The sequence below is a fragment of the Morus notabilis genome, unplaced genomic scaffold, assembly GCF_000414095.1.
Source record: "Morus notabilis unplaced genomic scaffold, ASM41409v2 Scaffold184, whole genome shotgun sequence".
Classification (NCBI taxonomy): domain Eukaryota; kingdom Viridiplantae; phylum Streptophyta; class Magnoliopsida; order Rosales; family Moraceae; genus Morus; species Morus notabilis.
In genome coordinates this window covers 575908-600819 of record NW_010387636.1, presented here as the reverse complement: position 1 = coordinate 600819, position 24912 = coordinate 575908, and the positions used below count along the sequence as shown (strand labels likewise).

The window sequence follows — 24912 nt, the reverse complement described above, 5'->3', positions numbered from 1 at the left end:
CTGAAGCTAATGAGCTGGGGGGGGTCGTTCACGGCAGCCGGAGGAGGGAGGTAGAGGGCGGCGGTGGCGAGAAATCTGACCACCACGGGCGGTGACACTCCGGTCAGAATCAAGCCGTGCTGCTGGTACGGTTTTCTTCGTCTCTTCGCTCTGAGTCTATTGGGACCGGAATCACCTCAATCGGACACCGGACGGCGAAGATATCACGATCAGAAGTTTGGGTGTTTTTTGAAACTTTGGTCGGCGAGTGTGGCGTCGTTCGGCGGAGTTGGCGGCTGGAAGACACCAATCCGGACTCAGCTCGACGAGATCTTTCCAACGAGCCGGGAGGTGTCAAAAACGGACGCCGGAATCTCGCCGGAGGTGGGTCGGCCGTGCGTGGAGAAAAAGAGAGAAAATGAGAGAAAATGAAGAGAGGGAGGAACACGCCCAAGTGGCACTAAATGACAGGTTGGGCATGCTGACTGTCAAAAATGAAAATTTTTGACCCCCATATTTCTCTTAAATTCAAATTCTGGCCCATATTTCTAAAATTTTCACACTTAAGTCTTTAAAAATTATAAATTGACCCCAAATAAATTTTGGGTTTTACAACTCCAATATTTATCCATCAATATGTATTATTTTTTATTCACAAGATATATTAATCCGACGGTTGTAATAAATTAAATAGTTGATAAAAAAATTAATGACAATTAATGCAATTGAGTTTTTATCACGCTATATTATTAAATATTTATATTTAAAGATGACCACCGATAAAAACGTAATTATTAAAAACTCATCCATATATATTCAGCTAAAAAAGCTTTGATTTTAAAAATATTTGAAATGCAATTGTGAATTTTAAAGGACTAATTTTATGAGTACACTACAAAGTTTCACTGGTTGATGCACTACTCAGTAGTGACTCTATGTCACGCCCCCCAAACGGGGTGGGTGACGTAGAGTTCGATTTGTGATTAATAAAGCAGATTCTTAACCGGGCCCCACACTTAACTGCATTAAAATATAATTAAATTACAAAATTTCGGAGCCTCTGACACACAGGGCTCCACCCCACAGGACATACAGTATCGTACATACATGAACATGTAAATAATCATTACAACAGACATCAACCACAGTCTAGTTAATCCAAATATTACATAAGTTTACAGAATTCTCAGTTCCTTACATTTGTCCAAGAGGATGTCCACGATTCTCACTTGATTCCAACAACAGCACAACTCAGCTACTCCGTAGCAAATATCAGCTACTGTGCACCACTCCTAGAATCTCCTGGGAGGGATTTAATACATTTAAAACATAAAACGTGAGCGAAAGGCCCAGTAGGATATAATTTGAAATAAACGTTATAAATAAATGAATAATAAATGTGCGAGGGAATACATAAATGAATAAGTAAATAAAATAAGATATTCAGTCCCGACAGAACAGCCGGAACCTCACATCTTTTTTCTCAAAGGAAATGTAACTGTAAATAACCGTTTTACAGGCTTCAGCAAGTAATTAGTACAAATTACTTACCTAACCAAGTGTCTCGTCTACCCGGACCGAGTTTCGGGTTCTGCCCCCGAGGATTCACTCTCCGCATCCTATCTAGGCTTACAACAATAAACTCTATTACCAGTTCACAAGATCTCTTTGCTTAAGAAATCATTCATTAACATTTTGAAATCGTTAATACGACCCCACGAACTACTCAAGCTGTGGGCCCCATGACTAGATAAGTCATGAGGTTCCATGACTAAACAAGCTATGAATTCCATGGACAGGACAAGCCATGGATTTCCATAAACTAAACAAGCCATGGTTTTCAAAACCTTTTTCTTTCGTAAACCAATCCTTTTCTTTAAAACATTTTCAATGCCGAAATCCTTTTTGAAAACAGGCTTACAAGGAAAAGGGATAGAAATCCTACCTCGCACTATCAAACCTGGGACTAGCGTTGCCTTTTCCGGCCTCCGCTTCCTCAAGCCCCTTCAGTCTGAATCCTCAACGATCACTGATGCAAAACAACACTTTAGGATTAATTCTCATTCCTAAAGCAATCCAAATCTCAATTTCCAACTTTCAGGCCAAACAGGGTCAAACCCCGTGTCAACCGGTCGACCAGTGATATAGCAGTGCAACACTACCGGTCGACCGGTAGTGTGCACACCAGTCGACCGGTCAGCCTGCAATCCAGTCGACCGCATAGGTCGGCCGGTTTCCATGTGATCCGGTCGACCGCACAGGTCGACCGGTGGAATCAGCTGCGCGAGAGAAGCTCGCAGAAATCAGTCTAAAAACCTGCAAATCCAGTGCTAAATCGAGATATTTCAAAGGAAAACCACTAGATCTAGGTTTTAGGTCCTAAAACAAGTCCAAAGAACCCAAGATCTCCAATTTCTACTCTAGTTTTACTCAAAACCATCAAAATCCGGTTTTGAACCAAAAATAAGTTTTAAAAATTCAAAAACTTGAGATTCAAGAGAGGCTCTTTCAGTAATCTTACCTTGAATCCTTCTCTTGATGTTGAAAACTTCTTTAAATCTTTGCTTGGTTCAAGATCCGTTTGATTTGAGACAAAAATGAGAGAGATAGAGATGCACGGGAGAGTGGGAGAGAGAAAGAGAGAGAGTGAGCACGGGAAAGGAAAGGAAAAAGGAAAGGAAAAGGAAAAAGGAAAAAGAAAAGAAAAGGAAAAGAAAAAGACACGTGTACAATATTTTAAAAGAGCAGTCCAGAAATGCGCCCATACACACTTCTGGGTTAAAATAAATTACTAAGAATAATTTAAATACCTTGGAACTATTTAAACTCACACGTGTCAGAAACATTTATTAATTAATACTCAATTAATAATCTAAATTAGGCACACTAATAATCTCAATTATCTTAATTAATCTCAATTAATTTTTTAGGGTGTTATACTCTAATACCCTTAAAACATCTAAAACCGTACCTTATATCATGTTTTGTCTATTTATGAGATTTAATTTGTTGGCACGACTGAAATGTTACAGGAGAATGAAGGCAGATTAAAAATTACGAAGTGGGCATGTACTACTACAACAACAAATAGGTATTTTAGCAGTGACATTTTTCGTCACTAACGCATTGCCTCTGAAACTTTTATAGCTAGAGATATTTAGCAACAACAAGAAGGGGTCTCTGTCTACTTTCATTTAATTAATTTCCGTGTTTAATAATTTGCAAGGGATCGTCATTTTAAATTGCAATTTAGTTACGGTTAAAAAAATTGATGCCTCATCTATTAGAAGTCAACAAACAGCGGAGTGTTTTTGTAATTTTTTTTTGAAAAGTCAAGAGGTGTTGATGTGATTAATTTTAATTAAGTCAACACACACGTTATTTTAATAAGAAGTGTCAATGTTAATTACTCAAACAGTAATAAAAAGAAAAACTGAATTACAATCTCCAAAACTGTACTGAAATCAAATTTTACCATTAAAGCACAAAAAACAAAAAAAAACAAAAAAAAAAAAACAAAACCAACGGGTAAAGGCGTGGATGATGAACACTAAAAAATTAGAGGTGCGGGTGTTGACGTGATCAATTTTAATTGAGTGTTAATGTTATTTTAATAAGAAGTGTCAATGTTAATTACTCTAAACAGTAATAAAAAGAAATCAAATTTTACCATTAAAGCAAAAAACCAAAAAAAAAAAAAAAAACAAACCATCGGGTAAAGGCGTGGATGATGAACACTAAATAAACAATTGGAGGTGCGGGGAATCGAACCCCGTGCCTCTCGCATGCGAAGCGAGCGCTCTACCATATGAGCTACACCCCCTAATTTTATTTTGTATCCACAAAGTTTAAAATTACAAAACAAGTACCCTGTTGGGTTAATAGCGTAGTATATACGACGTCTTCTTTGATAAGTTTGCTACGCATTCCTCAAAAGCATTTTTCTTTTTAAATATCTCTAACGTGCGATGTTTTATTAGCAGGTGAGAAGGTAAGCAAAAGAATGGCTTAACTAGGAGAACTAGTGGTTAGTTTTTTTCCCTTACTTTTTAAGGCCCCATAAATTTTATTACAAAAAATAATAATAATAATAATAATAATAATAGTAATAGTAGTAGTAATAATAATAATAATAATAATAGTAATAGTAATAGTAATAGTAATAATAATAGTAATAATAGTAATAATAATAATAATAGTAGTTAGTAGTATTAGTAGGAGTAGGAGTAGCAGCAGTAGCATAGTAGTAGTAGTAGTAGTAGTGGCAACGACAACGGTAGTGGTGGCAGCGGCAGCGGCAGAAGTAATAACAGTAACAGTAACAGTAGTAGGAGTAGTAGTAGTAATAATAATAATAATAGTAATAATAGTAATAGTAATACTAATAATAGTAATGGATCAGTGAATAATAATAATAATAATAATAATAAATAATAATGATAATGATAATGATGTGATTTCAATCATGATTTAATGCTTGGAATCACGGCATCTATATCTTCTATTGCAATACTATCATAAACTAAAGATGGGAAAACACCATAAAGCTAAAATAAGGACGCAAATCATAGTTTATTAGCTCGAATGAAATCATGGCAGCTCTATCTTCTATACCAAACGCCTACAAAATTCACAAGTACTAGTCAAAAGGGTCGCTATAATTCTCGAAAGATGAAATACTTTATACAGTAAGGACAATGCTTCCGGGAATGTACATCTTAGCCACAAACAGGTACGCAAGGAGGAATCAAGCATATATAGACAATATTTACTTCCAAAATAAACCAAAAGAAAAAAAATATATATCTTTAATCGAAAGTAATCTTTGGTAAGCTATCCACGTACTCATTATTGAGGACCCGTTCACTTTACTGATTCGAGTTTATAATTCGAGTTGAGATGTGATTTTATGTGAGAACTTTTTACTGTAGCAAAAAACTTAAATGTGACTATTTCTGAGAGCTTTTTACTGTAGCAAAACTCGAATAGACGAAATGAACAGGGCCTACTTACAATTGGCCGGAATATGACTCAAAAATCCCTTCTTAATACCTGTCAAGGAGTAAAATCCTAGAATGATATGGCTAGCCAAACTAAATAGCTCTTGTCGTCATCTTTCTAATTCCTTTAAAACCAAGAAGAACCACTGGATCAAAATAGAATCAACATAATACCAAAAGAATATTCACTCTCAAGGATAAAAAATTGTTGAGAACCTACTCAAAAGAATAATATCCAAAAACCCTGCCGCCCTATATGTCATTGAAAGATAAACAACTATATACAAACTACTACATGATAGCAAACAGATACCTCCAAGACATGACACTTTGAAAATTCTTCTAAACATAACAATTTTTAAAACTTCTTACATATCAACAGCAACCCTAATTTTCTTTCGTGGTGAAATTTATACTAGAATAATTCTACGCGTTTTTTCGGTTTATTTTACCTCAACAAGTATCCGAGTCCTATTCTTGGTGATGATGCATGGTTAAGTGGGATATTTCTTGTTATCCAGAAATTCAAATTGGCAAAGTCAGAGTTATGGCTAGATTTAGGCAGATGCAGCCTCAAGAAAAGGCGATTTATGTCGCGCTGGGAAATGATCGAGATGAAGGTTTCAAGACCTTGAGATGGACACTGATAAAGTGGAAGTTTCAGCCAATTTCAATCATCATTCTCCACATAGACATAACAAAAGAAACCGTTATGACCTATTGTAAGTTCAATACAAAGTTGGGTTTCAACTTTCAATTCTTTCACCTAGGATTATCGATACTTGTATATGAAGAAGGATGGCTTATAAAATCCATCTTCTGATGCAGTTGGGAAGATGCCTGCAAGTTCTGTTAACGAGGAGATGTTGGAAGTTCTCAGAAAGAACGAGCAAGGACAGATTGACAAGCTGCTTTCTCAGTACAAAGCCTTCTGCGGCAAGGTAGTAAAAGATTTTGTTGCTTTTGTCTCATTGCTAGAAATACGCTTTCGGGGGAGACATTAGAATAGAAATGGATCCAGATTGCAGAACATGACGACCATTTGCTTTCGTAATATTTGGTGCTTTTAATAATTTTCCCTTTTAATTGATAGGTAAAAGCTGAAATCTTCAAAGTTGACAAGTATGAGAAGCCTATTCCTGAGCACATCATAGATTTGATTTCTGGTCTCCACATAACCAACTTGGTCATGGGACTCACATTCATGAAATCCTCATCAAGGTACAAACATAAACAAATCGTTCTTCTTAATTTTTTGTTCTCCACTTCTAATTCTAATTTTTCTCGGTGTGTGTGTGTGTGTGTGTTTTTTTTTTTTTTTTTTAATATGAAGAAAATCAAAGAGTGCAATTAGTGGATGTTTTTACATCCACCAAAACAAGCCTGAATTTTGTGAGTTCTTCATAATAAGTGGGGGCAAGCAGATACTCATGCAAGAAGATAAATTTGTTGATTCCAACCTTGGATCACCATCTCCTTCATCTTCAAATCCTGACTCTCCCAATGTGGAAAATCAATGGGAAAATTGTGCTGAAGAAATGGAAAACTATCTTCACCATCTGTTGTCTCTGAATCTGGACGAAGAACAAGAAGTTTGTGAGCAAGAAAATGATTCTCATTATAGTCCAATGGAAGCAGAAATGAAAGAACTACAAAACTCCAATATGGTAACTCAAATCAAGCAAATTTACATTATTCTCTTTTATCGTACTTTAATTGTTTTGAAAATTGTTTCAATATAAAGAGAATTTTGTTCTTTTTTGTTTTCCGTTTTTTTTTCCCCTTCAATTTTCTTCAGAGCGTTGCAGAAAAATCTGAACTTCTAAGGAGAAGAATCAAAGAAACCAACGAGAGAACCAAATCAAAAAGGAACGAAGATACGGAAAGACTTGCGAAAGCAGAATTTGCCATTTCTTTATGCAATCGCCGGGTAAACAATAAGTTTTATTTTAACAATCTTCATCATCTCCAGTTCTGTTTGGCTGGCGAGAAAATCATATCACGAAAAAAAATTCAACTTTAACAGGAGGAAGGAGTCGAAGCTCTGATAGCGAGAGAGGTGACGAATCGAGCGGAGCTGAAGAAGGAACTAGACGCCACGAGAGAGCTCCTCCGCGAAGCCCTAGCGGACGTCGAAGAAAGCATGAAGAGGCTAAACTCGCTCGCGGATCCCCGATCAGATCTCTCCGAGGAGCTCCAGCGCTCGGCAGCAGCGAGATCGGAGGCGGAGGAGCGGCTGAAGGCGGCGACGATCGGAAGGGCGAAGACGGCGGCTGAAATGGAGAAGCTGAGGAGGCAGAGGGACGTTTTCCGGCGGAGGATCGAATTTTGCAGAGAGAGAGACGCCATTGGCAATGGCAATGGCATGGCAGAGAGGGTTTCTGAATGGAGGTGCGAATTGAGGGAGTTTAGCGGCGAGATCAAATCGGCGACTAATAATTTTTCGGAGCATTTGAGGTTTAAATCTGGAGGGGATTGGACTGCAGTATACAAAGGGCGTATCAACCTTCAAACTGTTGCCATCAAGGTGATCAATGCATCATTGCCTGAGGAAGAATTTCAATTTAAGGTAAAAAGAACATACAACGTTTTTTTTTTTTTTTTCTTAGCATTTAATTTTGATGTGATTGTTGATCGTGTCTGACGTTTAAAAATATGCATTAAGAAAAGGATTATTTTGATCGGTGTTTTTTGAATTTTAAGATTATTTTTAGTTTGCGTTTAAATTTTAAAAATTCTTATTTTGTTTATTAAATTTTGAATTGTTCTTATTTAATTTTTGTTGTTGTAATTTTTATTAAAATTAAACGGAAAAAGAGGGAGTTAAGAGTTGTTATATAGTTTTTATGGGTTTGTTCTTTTGAGTGAAAAATTCAAAAAAAGACAACTCGAGTTATAATTTTATTTGAGTTCATGTTTTTTAAAGTTTAAATTCGAGTTTAAACTCGAGTTCAAACTCGAGTTTAGGACTAAAACTCGAGTTCAAGTTTCTCCTTTAACTCGAGTTCAGAAACTCGAACTCAAATTAATGAACAATATTTTTTCTATTCTTAAAAATGCTATAACTTTTTTGTTTTAATTCTGATTGAGATGATTTTTTTTCTATGCGTTGACAACAAAAAGATGAATAAAACCCGACCCATATACCCTATTAAAATTTTTCATCAGCATTGAGTTTTTATTAAAATACTATCTAAATACAAATTCAAGTTTTGACTCACTCAAACACAAACTCAAAAAGATTCTTATCTCAAATCATAACTCAAATGTACACAACCAAACACAAACTCAAGTTACAAGTTCAACTCAAGTTATAACTCAAATTCAACTCAAAAATTATACTCAAGTTAAATTCCAAAAGAACAAGCCCTATATGTTTCTTTTAACAGAATACTACGCGACTGCGTTATTCTCTTTTTTTTTTCTGAATTGCTATAGAAGGGATTAACTGGAAACAATTCAAAGTTTAGGAGGCAAAGTAAGAATTTTTAAAATTTAGAAGGTAAACTGAAAATGAATCTAAAATTCAGGAGATAGGATAATGATCAATAAGAAAATATGTGTAAATAATCATTTAAACATATTAAACCAATCCAATCCGTAAATACAGATAATCGACCAAGTGCAGATTAGATTGGAAGACACTTTATCAAATGTGCACTTGTTTGAATCATATGTGTTGACGGTGATTTTTCATCAATAAAAACTGGCCGGATTACCTCTTAGTTTCTCTTTAGATTACCAGCCTATGTGTTGAATATGTGTGCAAATTTATTGTTTGGAGAGTATAATGTATATAGTTTGAGGTGTGCACAAATAAAGAAGACAAGGAATTTTATAGTGGTTCACTCTGTAAAATTAGAGCTACATCCACTGTGGTTGTATATTTCTTTTTGAGGGGATTACAATTTACATCAATTGTTATCTCTCACTCTCTTTTTTCTCTTCTTGGATCTGAACCCCCTCCTCGTAGGGGGTCTCCCTTCTTTTATACTGGGCTTCCTTCGCTGGGTGGGTTTCCCTCGTGGCAGAAGCACTCAAGTGCTCTCCCTTTTTAGGCTCAGACGTAGCCCACTAATCAGCACTGTTCACTCAGCCAATTAGTCTTCTATTACGGCTCTATGCGTCCTTGTAACACTCTCTTGTCTCCTGTGGGGCGGTTTAAGGGCTCGCCATTAATGCCTGCAGACGTCCCCCACTTTTGTACGCAACTTGTCACGTCCTCCAGAGAACGTTCCCCTCGTCGCTAGCGACGCTTAGCCCAAACGTCCTTCTTGGTGGTTGATTCTGCGGTCGAGGGATCTCTGTGCCTCAAGCTCGACGGCACGATCTATCGACGCCAGGAGGAGTCATCGCCCTACGTTGGACTTCGTGCTTGGGCTCTTTAGATCTGTAGACGTCGAGGGTTGTTGCTTGGTGGGGAGTAGTTAAGGCCACGTGTCGCTTTATCGTTCGTCTAGGTGTCCGTCACATTTTTCCACACAACAGCCACCCCCCAGGTCGAGGGCTCCTTTTAGGCGGCCTCGAGCTTTGGTTTGGTTGTACTTCCGTGCTTCGGGTGTGAGAAACTGGTCCCAAGCCTTCGTTTGTAATGATGGCCTGGACGCTTCAGATTTCCTTCGAGGGACACAACCGTCGCGTCGGTTGATTCCCCATGATGACGCAAGGCTTCATTTTGAAAGGACGAATACGAGCCCTTGGATCGCGACTCTTCCGTTTCCCGCCCTCGTTTGCCACCGTCAGATCTGGGTAAGATCCCCTTGCCGTTGGATTTTGAACTCTTCATCCAACGGTCAGGGGTCGAGGACTTTCGTCCCTCTAAATACCCTCTTCGAACTTTGAAAACCAGTTTTTCAAAACGCAAACAACCCTCGTACGTGCTGAACTTCCTTTTGCTCCGTCGGAATCCTTCTCCACAAAACATCGACTCATACTTCTTGCTTTTCAAGGCGCGTCGCGAAGCCGCATTCAATATGAGATTCTCTCCCCGGAACTCTTCTTTACCGGTAAGCTTTATCACCCTCTGTTTGGTTTGCTTACTCACGAGTTTTTTTCCTTGTTGATTCACATATGTATGGAAATACGTGAAATGTAGAAGTTAGGGATACTTACTCTGTTTTACTTTGCCGCATGGGGTAGTTTTGTTTCCATCTTTTTGTTGCCTGTGTTTTTCTGGTTTCTGGGGAACTTGGAATTCTATGAGCACTCGCCGTTACCATTTTCATATGAATGGTCGACGTCAAGTCGAGGCGTATGAGTAGTCATCGTTTAGAATAGTCACCCTTTTCTTCCTCTCGACGTTAGGGTTTTAATTCAGCTCATTGCCTTTTTAATCATCAGAATAATGGCCCAAAATTTCCCTAGTCGAGAGGATTCTTCCGTCGTCCGTCCAGACTCCCCTTCAATGGTGGAGATCTTATGGTCTTCTTCATCTTCAAGCGTCGACTCCGTGCTGAGGGACATAGAAGACGTCGAAGCCAGATATGAACCAGGCGACGGCTTCGGTAGTGAATTTGGCAGCGTAGAACGGATGTTGGATGAGGTGGTAGAGCGAATCCCCTTCACAGGGGGTAGTGAAGGCGGGGTGGCTGCATCGACGGTAGATGCCCCCCAGGCTGCCACGAGCGGTGATCCGGATAGGCCTTTTTTCACAACCGACGTTGTGGCGTCGAGGGTCCGGAATAAGGATATTATTTCGGCTGTAAAGGAAGGATGCATTGATGGGAGGTGGTTCGAATACGTCCTCCCAGACATGCACTTTAGGACAAGCATGCCGCCGACCGGGTACCTCCCGGTCTATACCAGAGCCGTCACGGCGGGGATGACCCTTCCGGTTCATCCTTTTGTAAAGGATTACTGCCACTTCTACGGCATTTTTCCCACTCAACTGGCACCGAACTTCTGGTACTGCTTTGCTGGGGCTTGGATTTTGTGGCACCAATAGTTTGATATGGACCTTCCTCTGGATGAGTTCAGATTTATGTACAAACTATGCCACGTCGCCAAGTGTGAGGGGTGGTATTTTTTGAGCAGTCACGGGAGATCTCAGCCCAGATTTGGGAAGTTGATACTGGGCATCCCTTCGTCGTCACATGGGTGGAAACCAATGTTTTTCATGATTCGTGGTCCTTTCAATTTTCACCCCAACGACCGCCTGCCCTGTCGAAGGCAGGTGCAGGCGGCATTTGGGAATAAGGGTGAGAATTCTGACTTTCTTACCTTACTTTGCTTCTTTCTCCTTTTCCGTATGCTGACAGTCTTTCACCCTCTAGTTGACCAAGACCGGCCGAAGTTTTCTGGGAATAGCGTGGCGAGGGTCGAGAAGGCCTTCTCATTTTTGTCCGAGATCCGCCACATTGATACGCTCCTGACCACGCCCAACCTTCAAGCCGCCGGGTTGATTCTTGATCTCCCAGACCCTTCGGACCTAGACGCCATTCGCGCATACTTCCATTTAAGCGACGAGGGTAATTTCTGCTTTTGATGCCTTTATTTATTACGGCTTTTGTTTTCCAAATGCTGACTATGTCCTTATCTCGTCATTTCCGAAGAGATGGCGTCTTTGAGAATCCAACTCCCTGGCAGCCAGCAATTCGGGCCATGCCATCAGTCGCCGTCGAATCAACAACCCCCGCCGAGCCAGTAACCCCCGTCGAAGGGAAAGGAGAAAGCTAGCTCTTCTTCCCACGTGCCGATGAGTAAGAGGACCAAAGGCCCTTCGGGGTCGGTGATGGATCCTTCGCGAAGAAAGAAGTGCAGAGAGAAGACGCCAATGGCTGAGACTTGGACACCGACAATCTTCATCCCCTCAGCACCGAGGGAATGCGTACTTATTCCCGGGGGAAAAATCATGGACGGAAATTTCCAAGTCTCGGACATCTCTAACGCCGAGATCGGGGCAATGCTGAAACTTCCCCATCGCTTCTCCCTCATCTTTCAGGCTCTCTATGAGTCTTTCCTCGAGCCACACTGGGTCATTGCCGCTCAATCTTCCTTGGTCAATCGTCAGCGTAAACAGATCTCCTTCCAAATCCACGTAAGATTTTGTCGATTTTTTTTTCTGTATTTCTATATTTCTGACCTTCAACTTTTCAGAGCCTGGTCCTTTCCATCCTTAACCTCCTTGACCTAGTTAAGGTTGAGGAGCGCAACAAGGAGATGGACGAAATGGAAGCCAAGCTCAACTCCCTTGTCAGCGATGCCAAAAAACAGTTAGATGATGCCGTCGAGAAGAGAGACGTGGCCGTGGCTAAGCTGGCGAGTCTGGAAGATGAACTAGCAAAGTTGAATGCTAAGGTCGAAGATCTTACAAAACGGGCAGACCTATCCGATAAAAAGTTATCCGAAGCAGCTGAGGCAGCGAAGAAGCGTTTCGCTGAGGGGAAGGCTGAGGGGAAGAGGGAAGCCGAAGCCGAGGCTGCAGCTACCTTTGACACCAGGCGTGCTGAGATTATTGAGGAGTTCAAGGCTTCTCCGGAGCTCACCGATATCCACAACAAGGATTTTCAGTCTGCAGGTCAATAAATTGTCGATCTGATCAAGAAGGAGCATCCTGAGTGGGACTTGAGCTTCCTTTATAACTCTCCTCCTCCTGCTGGCGACGACAACCTTTCTCCGCCTGGCGACAGCGATGAATCGGTGGCTGGCGGCGAAGCCTGAAAAGATTTTTACCTCTCTCTCTTTTTGTTTTTGGTGTTTGTAACTTAATGTTGATTCAAACATCTTTTTATTTCATCTATATATACCTTCTTTTTTTTTTTATAAAGATAACAGATTTTATTCATACCTTGCTTTGCAATTGTTGTTTTAGAAAATTCCTTAGAATTTTGCTAAGTGTCCGTCTTTCCTCCATGGAGAATTTGACGTTGATTTCACCCTTGGGGTCGTCGCCTTAGAAAATTCCTTAGAATTTTGCTAAGTGTCCGTCTTTTCTCCTTGGAGAATTTGACGCTGATTTCACTCCTTGGGGTCGTCGTCTTAGAAAATTCCGTAGAATTTTGCTAAGTGCTCGCCTTCTCTCCTTGGAGGATCTGACGTCGATTTTACCCCTTGGGGTCGTCGCCTTAGAAAATTTCATAGAATTTTGCTAAGTACTCGCCTTCCCTCCTTGGAGGATCTGACGTTGAATTTACCCTTTGGGGTCATCGTGCCTTAGAAAATTCCTTAGAATTTTGCTAAGTGTCCGTCTTTTCTCCTTGGAGAATTTGACGCTGATTTCACCTCTTGGGGTCATCGTGCCATGTTTTTAGTGATTTGTGGATCTCTATCCCCCTATGTTTGTTTGATATAACCTTGGTTTTTTAAGCAAACATGTTATTAAGGGGTGAATTCCTTTCTTTCTGCAAACATATCAATTTATTTAATTCGTAGGGAATGTACAATTGGGATGCATAAGAATTACATACACTATTGGTAGTACAGCCTTAGCTGTTCTGCATTCCATGGGTGTTGAATTCTCTTGTCGTCGAGGCTTTCCAAAATGTAGGTGCCAGGACGTAGTACTTCCCTTATGCAGTAGGGCCCTTCCCAAGTTGGGCCCAGTGGACCAGTATTTTTGAGTTTTGTACTCTGCGTTACCCTTTTTAATACTAGGTCTCCTGGGACGAACCTTCTTTGCCGAACTTTCTTGTTGTAATATCGTGCTGCTCTTTGCTGATAGGCGGCGAGGCGTAGTTGGGAGTCGAGCCTTTTTTCTTCCAACAAGTCGAGTTCCCCGTTCATGCCTTCCGTGTTGTCATCGTCGTTATGGACGACGGTTCTTAGAGTCGGCGTTTCGATTTCTACGGGGAGCACTGCCTCGACGCCATACGCCATGGAGAAGGGCGTTTCACCTGTTGTAGTTCGGCTCGTCATTCTGTATGCCCATAAGACCTTGGGAAGTTCCTCAGCCCATTTCCCTTTTAGATCGTCGAGTCTCTTTTTGAGGGTACACTTTAATATTTTATTGACCACCTCGACTTGTCCGTTAGATTGTGGATGGATTGGTGCCGAGAAGTCTTTCCGAATGCCCAGGCTGTCGTAAAATTTGCGTGTTGAGGCATTGTCGAACTGCTTTCCGTTGTCGGATACTATTGAGTGGGGAACCCTAAACCTGCACACGATGTTATCCCACATGAATTTGGTGTAGGCTGCTTTCATGGTTGTAGTTAGAGCCTTTGCCTCTGCCCACTTCGTGTAGTAGTCTACCGTGACAATTGCAAATTTAAAGCCTCCGGGTGCTCAACCCCCCATTTGGCGAAGGGCCATGGACTGAGAATGAAGTTAAATTTTCTGGGGGTGTTCTAGGAATTGTGGCATACCTTTGGCATTTATCGCAATGTCGGGCGTATTGAAAAGCGTCATTTTTTAGTGTGGGCCAGTAGTATCCTTGCCTTAAAACCTTTAGAGCCAAAGACTGCCCCCAGTGTGGTTACCGCAGACTCCTTCGTGGATTTCTTGGAGGACCTTCTGGGCTTCGGCATTATCCAGGCACCGCTGTAGAGGTGTTGAGTAGCCTCTTCGGTAGAGCAAGCCGTCGTACAACAAGTACCTAGCAGCTCTATACCTGATCCGTCTGGCTTCGTCTTTATTGTTTGGTAGTTGTGCGTCCATTAGGTATTGGATGAGGGGCGTCATCTAATTTTCACCTGTTTGGACGATTAAGGCCTTAGCTTTTTCTTCAATAGTCGGCCGCTCCAATTCTTCGATGGGAACGACCCCTAGTGTGTCAGAATCTCTTTACGTTTTCGGTTCGTGGTATCTGAAGTATCTCGTAGCTTTTGAACTTAACGAGTTCTTCCTTTACCTTCCTCATGTATGCTCCCATCTTCTCACCGCGAGCTTGGTATTCTTCTTTTACTTGCCCGACGACTAGTTAAGAATCGCTGAAGACGCTGAGCCTTTCGATTTTCAGGTGGCTGGCCACTCGCAGTCCTGCGATTAGTGCTTCGTATTCCGCCTCATTGTTCGATGCCTTGAATTTAAATCGAACCGCCGAGGTAATCTTGTGGCCTTCTGGGCTGATTAACAAGATGTCAGCTCCTGACCCGCTTTCGCTCGACGCTCCATCCACGTAGAGCTTCCATTCTGTTATCTCGACTTCTTCAGGCGTGGCGGGAGCTGGCCTATGGGAGAACTCGGCTAGAAAATCGGCCAACGCTTGGCCCTTGATCGCAGTTCTCGACACATATTTTATGACAAACTGGCTCAGTTCTACCGACCATTAGAGGAGTCGACCGGAAGTTTCGGGCTTTTGTAGAGCTTGTCTCAACAGGTGGTTTGTAAGAACCCATATGGTGTGAGATTGGAAATAGTGCCGAAGCTTTCTTGAAGCTACCATCAGGGCGAGGGCCAAGCGTTCCATTTCACTATATTTGGATTCGGCGTTGACAAGCCTTTTGCTGACGTAGTAGATTGGCAATTGCACCCTCTCCTCTTCTCTTATTAATACGGAGCTTACGGCGTGTTGGGACACGGAGAGATATAGGCTAAGCTCTTCGTCGAGGTTTGGTTTTGACAAGATTAGGGGTCTGCCCAAATGTTCCTTCAATCCCCGGAAGGCCTCTTCACACTGTGGTGTCCACTCAAAACGCTTGCTTCCTTTCAAAGCGTCGAAGAAGAGGATCCATTTGTCTGTCGCCTTTGATATAAACCTGTTTAAGGCAGCGACACATCCTGTCAACCTTTGCACTTTCTTTGGCTTGGTTGGGGATCGTATGTCCTGCATGGCTTTAATTTTCTCCGGGTTAGCTTCTATCCCTCGGTTGCTGACCATAAAGCCGAGTAATTTCCCCAACCCAACTCCAAAGGCACATTTCTGGGGATTTAGTTTCATATGGTATTTTCTCAATACACCAAACATTTCACCCAGATGGTCGACGTGCTGGCTGGCCCTGGTGCTTTTTATAAGCATGTCGTCGACGTATACCTCTATGGTTTTGCCGAGCTGTTGAGCGAACATTTTATTCACAAGCCGTTGGTAGGTAGCCCCTGCATTCTTCAGGCCGAATGGCATAACTTTGTAGCAGTAGAGGCCCCTGTCGGTTATGAAGGACATGTACTCCTCGTCGGCTGGATGCATGGGGATCTGGTTGTATCCAGAGTAGGCGTCCATAAAACTCAGCATCTCATGTCCCGCCGTGGCGTCGACCATTTGGTCTATCCGTGGGAGCGGAAAGCCATCCTTTGGGCAGGCTTTGTTGAGATCGCTGAAGTCGACACATGTTTTCCAGTCCCTGTTAGGCTTGACTACTAGAACTGGGTTCGAGACCCAACGTGGGTAATGGGCCTCCCTGATGAACCCATTGTTGATTAGTTTGTCGACCTCTTCTTTTTGCGCTTCATACCTCTCGGGGTTCATCGGTCGACGCTTTTGGCGCTTAGGAGGATATAAGGGGTCGACATTCAGGGAGTGACATATAACATTGGCATCGATCCCTTCCATGTCGGCATGATTCCAGCGAAGACATCCAAGTTTTTCCTGAGGAAGTTATCGATCTCAATTTTAAGTGATTGGGCTAAATTTGAGTCTATTTTCAGTACTTTGGTGGACTCGTCTTCATCAACTTGGATTTTCACCAATTGCTCGATGGGTTGAGACCAGGTGACCTCTTCTTGAACCCTGGGGTCCATGTCCTCGATGGGGTTTTGATAAACCATCCTAGCCTCCTGTCTCCCCGGCTGGTCATATCCGCGCAAGGCATCAGAGTATGTAACCCTAGCTTCGTACCGGTTGCTCTTTATCTCGCCTACGCCATTTGGGGTAGGAAACTTGACATTTTGGTGGTAGACGGAAGTTATGGCCCTTAGCACCTGAAGGGTCGGTCTCCCAATCACGGCGTTGTACTGGGAGCCTCGTTTTATAATCACAAAGTTGGCCATTGTAGTAGCCTGTCGGGGTTTTTCTCTGGCAATTATAGGCAACCGGATGGTCCCCTGAGGGATGATGGAGTCCCCGGTGAAACCATATAGTGGCCTGGATGTCTTTTCCAACTGCTCATTTTGGATCCCCATTTTCTCCAAGCAATCGAAGTATAGGAGGTCCACCGAGCTCCCATTGTCTACCAGGATTCGGCACACGGTGTGGTTCCCTATCATGGCTTCCACCACCAATGCGTCATTGTAGGGGAAGTGAACTCCGCTGGCGTCGTCCTCGTTAAAGGCCACGTCGGTGTGGCTGTACCTTGGGGTTTTTACAGCGGAAACACTCCAAAATCGCTCCTGGTAAACCCCCTGGCCTCGTGGGCGTAGTCCTTCTGAGACCTCCTTGAGTCTCCTCTTATATAGGGGCCACCGAGGACAGTTCGTATGACGTCGACGGGTTTACGATCCTCTGGGCGTTGGTTCTCCTCTCGGCGTCGACCGTCATTTTGCCCACCATGGCCGTCGTTTCGAGGTCTTCGTTCGGCCCTAAACTCTTGTAACCTTCCCTCTCAGATTACTCTCTCGATTTCATCCTTGAGGTCGGCGCAATCGTTGGTGTGGTGGCCGACATCGCCGTGGAACCTACAGAATTTCTTTTGGTTCCTCCGGCTGGGATCCGTTTTCATCGATTCTGGTCGGCGCAGCAGGTTTCCTCGGCCGACCTGGTTAAAAACCTCATCGACTCCTACCGTTAGTTCGTGGTAAGAATCGTACCTTTGAAACAGCCGACGCTTACGGCTCTCCTCTTGCCTTGGCTTCTTGGCTTTTGGGGCGCTCATCGTTGCAGCTGGTTGCTTGTCTTCACTTCCTCCACCTCGACGCTTCTTCCCATCCTGTTTCGCAGGCATCGACCCTTGTTCGGGCCCTTTACTTTATTCTTGTTGGACCTGTGCTCGGGGTTATTTGCGTCTGCCTCTTCGGCATTGATGTACCCTGCGCTCGTGCCAAAAATTCCCTGTAGCTGGACGGGGGTTTCCGGTTCAGCTCTATTTTGAAGGGGGTAATTTTCTTCATGCTAGATAAGGCCCCCATCAAGGCCTCTCTGTCTGTTATATCTGTCGTGCCGGCGACCGCTTCCCCATATCTCACGAGCCATTCCCTTAATGACTCATTCGGCTTTTGGTATATCGCCGTCAGATTCTGCTTCGGGATGACGTACTTTTTAACCCCTATGAATTGGAGAGAAAATGCTTCCTTCAACTCCTCCCAGCTCGAGATAGAGTTTGGCCTCAGCGTCTGGAACCATCTTCGGGCAGAGTCCGTCAAATGGTTCCGAAAGGCTCAGCACATGATCTCCTCAGCGTACCCGTGCAAAAGCATGTGCCCTGTGTACATCTCCAAATGGTCGTCGGAATCTCCTCGACCATCATATGGTGGGATCGACGGTGACCTATATTTATTAGGGAGAAGGGGTGTCATTATCTCTTCGGTAAACGGATGGTCGTGTGTGCGGCTGGGCGTGATGTCGACGTTTACCACCTTAGCCACTCGCCCTATGTTTTTTTTTAGACCTGCCACGTCCCCCGTCAGTTTTTGCTCCAAGCTGGCTATACGTCCCATGATGGCGCGTGCTTCTTCTGTTGAAATGGCCGAGCCAGCTACTCTCGACGCCTCTGCCCTCTGAGCGTTGGGTCCGCCCCTGGCCTGGCCGCCCGCCTGTACTGATCCCGAGTCTCCTTGCGGGTTTCCTCCTAGATTCTGGGGTAATACCTTGGGATTTCCCAGACCCTTTGGTACCCGGTCCTCGGGAACTCGGAGTCCGGCGGCCCTTAAACGGCTGCCAGAGGATTGGGAAGGCCGAGGCCTAGGAGGGCCCCGGTGATTCTCGCTGTCCCCGGTTCCCTTTTGGATGTGTGGGTGGTCACCGGGGTTCGGGTTTCCAGCCATGGCAGGTCTCTGCGGCCTCGGGATGTCTTCTAACGGCGGCATAGAGTTCCTCCCGTCTAAGCGCTCAACCACGGTCATCAGCCCACGTACCAGCTCAGTTAGAGTGGTCAGTTGGGCCTGCATCTGCACAGGATCCGGCCGTGGCGCGTCTGGGGGTAGGACTTCGTCTCTGACCGGGCGTAGATCTCCTTCCATCCCGTTATTCTCTGGATGGATGGCGGTTTCATCCGTCTCTCTTAGAGGTGCGCTTGCTAACTATGTTGTTGGGGGTCGAATGCTTTCGGTCCCCAGTGGAGTCACCAATTGTTGACGGTGATTTCTCGTCAACAAAAACCGGCCGGATTACCTCTTGGTTTCCCTTTGGATTACTGGCCTATGTGTTGAATATGTGTGCAAATTTATTGTTTGGGGTGTATAATGTATATAGTTTGAGATGTGCACAAATAAAGAAGACAAGGAATTTTATAGTGGTTCACTCTGTAAAATTAGAGTTACATCTACTGTGGTTGTATATTTCTTTTTGAGGGGATTACAATTTACATCAATTGTTATCTCTCACTCTCTTTTTTCTCTTCTTGGATCTGAACCCCCTCCTCGTAGGGGGTCTCCCTTCTTTTATACTGGCCTTCCTTCGCTGGGTGGGTTTCCCTCGTGGTAGAAGCACTCAAGTGCTCTCCCTTTTTAGGCCCAGACGTAGCCCACTAATCAGCACTGTTCACTCAGCTAATTAGTCTTCTATTACGGCTCTATGCGTCCCTGTAACACTCTCCTGTCCCCTGTGGGGCGGTTTAAGGGCTCGCCATTAATGCATGCAGACGTCCCCCACTTTTGTACGCAACTTGCCACGTCCTCCAGAGAACGTTCCCCTCGTCGCCAGCAACGCTTAGCCCAAACGTCCTTCTTGGTGGTTGATTCTGCGGTCAAGGGATCTCTGTACCTCAAGCTCGACAGCACGATCTGTTGACGCCAGGAGGAGTCGTCGCCCTACGTTGGACTTCGTGCTTGGGCTCTTTAGATCTGTAGACGTCGAGGGTGTTGCTTGGTGGGGAGTAGTTAAGGCCACGTGCCGCTTTATCATTCGTCCAGGTATCCGTCACATTTTCCCACACAACAATATGCAAATAAAGAAAAGGTACCAATCTAAACTGATTCCTCTATAAAAAATTGAGACCTTTAGTGACGATAAAAAACCAGAAGGTCGTCGCTATAAATGCTTTAGCGATGATATATCATCACTAAATGTTTATAGTTAGAAACTATTAAAACAAACAATTAATTTAGCACTTTCTAAACTTGATTAGGCTTTTGAGATTCCTTTATAGCACACCAGTCATCCTTGAACTAAGAAACCGAGTTTTGTACTCCAAAATAGGCACTTGTGCACAAGTTAGAACATTAATAACATTTTAACTTCATTTTTCATAAATTAAAGCATATTTAAGCATGGCTCAATTTTGAAAACAAATGACTATTGTTAACGCAAGCGTGCTCTCTGTATGCTCCTAATTCCATAAGGTGTGATTAATATGTGCATATTTATGAAATATGCTTATTATTAACTTTGCGTGAGATAATAGGGATATGGACACCTACTGCAGAAAGAACCTTCTTGTTACTTATTTTGATGGGTATGATTGGATTGCATCGAACAGTATCATGGGTAAAAAACGAGTCGTACTATACTTGGTTTATGAATTTCATGACTGGAGGCTCATTTTGAATAGCGTTTGCTTTTAATTTTTTGAGATTTTTCTGTATTCCTTCTTTTTTTTAAATATCGGTGTTTTTTACTTATCAGTTCTTAAATATGTATTAAATTTTATCATAAGTCACATCAAATTAAAAAATAATACAAACGGCTGATAAAAGAGAACACCACACAAAATTCTCTTACTTTTAATTTGTAAAAGATAAACATATATCAATACTTTTTTTTTATTACCATTTGGATGGTATGTGGAAAAAAGGGTTTTTATTTCAAAAAAAGCTTTTGAACATGTTTCAAAAATAAATCAAAAACTCTTATATGGATAGAATTTATAATTTTTTATTTACAAATAAAGATTAAAATGTAAATAAAAAAGCTTTGCATATACTCTTTTTCCATAAGCATCTAAAAGTTAATTTGATACAAAAGAGTTTATAAAAGCCGCAAACCTTCGAGGCTGGCATCCAAAATGTTCAAAAGTAATTTTCTGGACTAAATAAACTAAATTAAACTTTTTCTAAGCCATTCTACACAGGTTTACTATGTCACTAAGTAACATGCGGACTAACTTGTTATCCAATCTTACATTGGACTTGGAATGAGTGTTGAAGGGATAAAGTATTGGTGCATTTTTCACTATCGATTTGCATTTGTCATGGTTGGCATAAAAGTGCAATGGTATTACTACTGCTTATTCCTGATCTCTAAAGCAATTTGTTCTTTTTAGGGTGGCAAATTTAATATGGTCTGAAATTGTCATTGTTGACCCATGCTAAGATTTTGAACTTATAATTATTCTTGCTGGGCCAAGTACCCTCTTTTTAAATTACCTTATAAAATTTCAGACATAATCAGACTGGTCCTAAGTTCGTCAGACTTTAGAACAGAACTAGGCTGACCCTCTTCTCTTCTCTTTAAGGCGGGATTGAGCGGCCTAAACTTTCACATTTAGTTCTTTTATCACACAATCACCGTGAGCACTCTCATACTACTACAAAGTACAAACTACTCGACTTTATATTGACCCGAAAAGAAGAAAAAAAAAACTCGTTGCACCTTGTTTTATAATGGAACGTGGCTAGTTAATAATGACTTGGCATAAATTTTGCTAAAAACTGTTATTTTGTTTTTTCCTATTCCATTTTAGATAAAATTGAAGCTCCATGTGTAGGTGAAGTTCCTCGGCGAGATTAGACACCCCAATTTGATTGCAATGATTGGCTTTTGTTCGGAGCCTCAGTGCATTGTCTTTGAATACATGCACAATGGTTCCTTAAGAGACATCCTAGTTTCTTCATACCGAAACTCGGCCAAGAGAAATCCCGCCCTTCCTTGGCATGACCGAATACGTATTGCGGCCCAAGTGTGCTCGGGCCTATGCTACCTCCACCAGGCCCAGCCCAAGCCCATTGTTCACGGCCGCCTCACCGCCTCCAACATTCTCCTTGACCGCAACCTAGTCGCGAGGATTAGTGGGTTTGGGCTTTCCCAATACAATAATGAGGCCCACATTGGATCTGATGTGGAGGCCTTTGGGCTTTTGCTTATGCATCTTCTGACGGGAAGTAATTGGGTTGGGCTTGTTGACGAGGCCATGCTTATGGACAAGGCGGCTTTTGTTCAGGTTTTAGACGAGACAGCTGGAGAGTGGCCATTGGAAGTTGTAGAGGGACTTGCCATATTGGCATCCAGGTGTTTGACTTTGACCAAAAGTGGACATCCCAATAGAAATTTGAGAGTAGAAATGTTGATGGAAGAGCTCGAGGAATTGAGTAAAAAGGCAGATGAGTTGGTTGATAGAAGAAGATTTGAGGAGATTAGTGATGAAGGTGAACCTAGACAGGACCCTGGTGAAGTCCCCAGTGTCTTTCTCTGCCCAATATTTCAGGTAAATATAATTTATATAATAAAAATATCAGTATTTTTTGTTCATATTTCAATCTTTTTATATTTTTCTAGTTACTAATTAGAAAAAAAAAAAAAAAAGAGATAAGAATATCAAAGATTGGAGTTATCGTATTATTAGTCTAACATCTTTGTCAAAATTATAATAATCCAGTTAATATTAATCTTAAAATATTATTATGCTCAACCAAACACAATAAAATGATATTCCAAGAAATTTAAGAAAAAATTTTCATATGTAACCAAACATGATAATGCATGTTTCTTAGGATTTATATTACCCTTTATTACTTTTCTAATAATATGATTCCTACTACTAAATACCTCCTTTAAGCCATATAAGTATTCTTTTAGGAGCAGTATAGACTAATGGAGCATGGGAATCATATTGGAATAGGGATTCAAATATTGATTTTTGAAAAATATAAGATGGTAAAATTTACTGTGTATTTTCTTTTTCTTTCTTAAATAACATATCGAGATGGTCTGATAATACCTCAACTTGTTAAAAAATGTCAGTAAATAATGTCTTTTGTAAGTAACTTTTTAAATAATTGCTTTAAAAAATCTCTAGTCATTTGTCATTCTCTTAATAGCAGTATTTTATTAGTCCTTTCTATGATAAGGCTATTCTTATCAGTATTGCATTTTCAAGAACACTACTTATGGTCACTGGTCAGAATCAAATCAAAGAAAAAAAATACATAACTCTTAATGGACATAGTACTTCAAAAGTCATTGAGCTAACAACAAAAAGTAGTAATCATGATAGTTAAGCACAATTGGAAATTAATTACATCATTTGGAATGTAGGAAGTGATGAAGAATCCACACGTAGCGGCTGATGGATTCTCTTATGAGCAAGAAGCTATCGAAGAATGGCTGAAAATGGGAAGAGATACTTCTCCTATGACAAACTTGAAGCTTAAGGACAAGTTCCTCACCCCTAATCACACCCTTCATTCTCTCATTCAAGATTGGCATCATAAAAGATCAATTGTGCCACCTTAGTGTTTAAATTCTTCTTCTTCTTTAGATTCTTCTTCTTTTTTTTTTTTTTTTTTTTTTTTTTGGCGCAATCAAAGATAAATATTATTTTTTTTAAAAAAGATAAATATCGGCTTGTCATTCTCATTATTTTTATACTTTACCTGTGTCAACTTGTTTTTTTCTTTTTTTTAAGCGACTGCCCCACTTGTTTTAGTAATAAAAGAAGAAAAAATGAGACAAATACTTTTTAGAGTGCGTGATTTTGAATTTTTACTCTTTACTCTTAATTAATATAATTTTTAGTCAAATAACTATATTAGTCGAAAGGGTGTTAATAAAGAGTAAATGATAGAAATCTAGACTCATGAACTCTAAAAGTAAGTTCAGTAGTTTTTGTTGAGAACAGTGTCCTAAAAAGGATAAGATGTAATAAAGAATATTATTATTTATTAAATAAAAGAGAATTTTTTTTTATTTATGTGCATATGTTATTGAATATTTTATGAATATCATTGAAAATTTCATGATTATTTATGTGACCTTAAATATTGTATATAAGTGTTATATGCGAGAGGATAATATTTAAAGATAATAATCGAAACGATGTTCGTAATGGATTTAATTAAAGTTCAAAATATTTAATTTAAACATTACTAATACATGTCATTCCCATTTAGAATGGAATGGTGTTATCCGCACTGTTAATATTGTGAGATATTGAATGAGTGTATTACACATAATGAGATTATGTAGAGTAACTTTGGAATTGATAAGAATTAATTAATTAATTAAAGAGTTTTAATTAATTATTAATTTTATTAGAATTCAAAATTATAGGTCCATTAGTTCCTGCGTCGTCCTTATAATTCTATAAGACACTAAAGACAAAATGAAAATTTTAGAATTATGAAATATTAAATAAAACACTCAAAAATAATTAACTGAGAATGAATTTGATATTACATATTTTGATTATTTAATTTGAATTTTAGAACACACATGTAATAGAGATCACAAGTGTCATACGCCCAACACTGTAGGAAGCCCTATGGGATTCAGTTATCCAATTGACTTATTTGATAAGTTATTCAATTGAAATTCAAATTAAATCAAGTTTGACTTTAATTAGAATTAGAATTTGAGTTAAACTTAGACAACTGGATGAAGAAAAAATTTTGTTGCCTCCTTATCTACAGTAGGCGCCAACCATATAGAGCTTATCCATGTGGCGGCCGAATTTTATCGACAACAGGAGAGAGAAAATTGTTCTAAAATTAAATATTATCTCTTATTTTCTAAAACCTTTATCTTAAAAGATAAGATGCATTTTTCTAGGACTCTAAGAGGTACCTATAAATAAGAAGTTGCCGAAAATTGGAGAGCACAATTTTTCTCCCGTCCCCTATGTGATGGGCATGTAACATTCTGTCAGACAGTGTATAACATGCTAATGACATGCATGTAACTTTTTCACTCCCTCATCTACAGGTCGCGTGTAACATGTCTAGTATAGGCATGTAACACGTAGTTGGCTAGCATGTA

The 24912-nt window shown here is 41.0% G+C and overlaps 1 protein-coding gene and 1 non-coding gene across 2 annotated transcripts; one reads left to right on the top strand and one right to left on the bottom strand.

Moving 5' to 3' along the window:
• Nucleotides 1-3729: 3729 nt before the first annotated feature.
• On the bottom strand, nt 3730-3802 carry TRNAA-CGC. The gene has a single exon. It is a non-coding gene; the product is annotated as a tRNA-Ala (tRNA).
• Nucleotides 3803-5544: 1742 nt separating this feature from the next.
• Nucleotides 5545-23391, top strand: LOC21409423 (putative U-box domain-containing protein 50). The gene is made up of 8 exons (XM_024177130.1): nt 5545-5701; nt 5808-5920; nt 6073-6219; nt 6323-6664; nt 6712-6909; nt 7006-7548; nt 21647-22363; nt 23194-23391. Exons 1-8 carry the CDS (start codon nt 5545-5547, stop codon nt 23389-23391), a joined length of 2415 nt encoding a protein of 804 aa, XP_024032898.1.
• The last annotated feature ends 1521 nt before the right edge of the window (nt 23392-24912 follow it).

Bases quoted from the DNA above. Each gene is read 5' to 3' on its own strand.
- LOC21409423 (XM_024177130.1), top strand. From the start codon at position 5,545: ATGCAGCCTCAAGAAAAGGCGATTTATGTCGCGCTGGGAAATGATCGA. The intron at 6,220-6,322 runs GTTCTTCTTAAT...AGAAAATCAAAG, and splicing joins GGTACAAACATAAACAAATC to AGTGCAATTAGTGGATGTTT. The intron at 22,364-23,193 runs GTAAATATAATT...TTTGGAATGTAG, and splicing joins TTCTCTGCCCAATATTTCAG to GAAGTGATGAAGAATCCACA.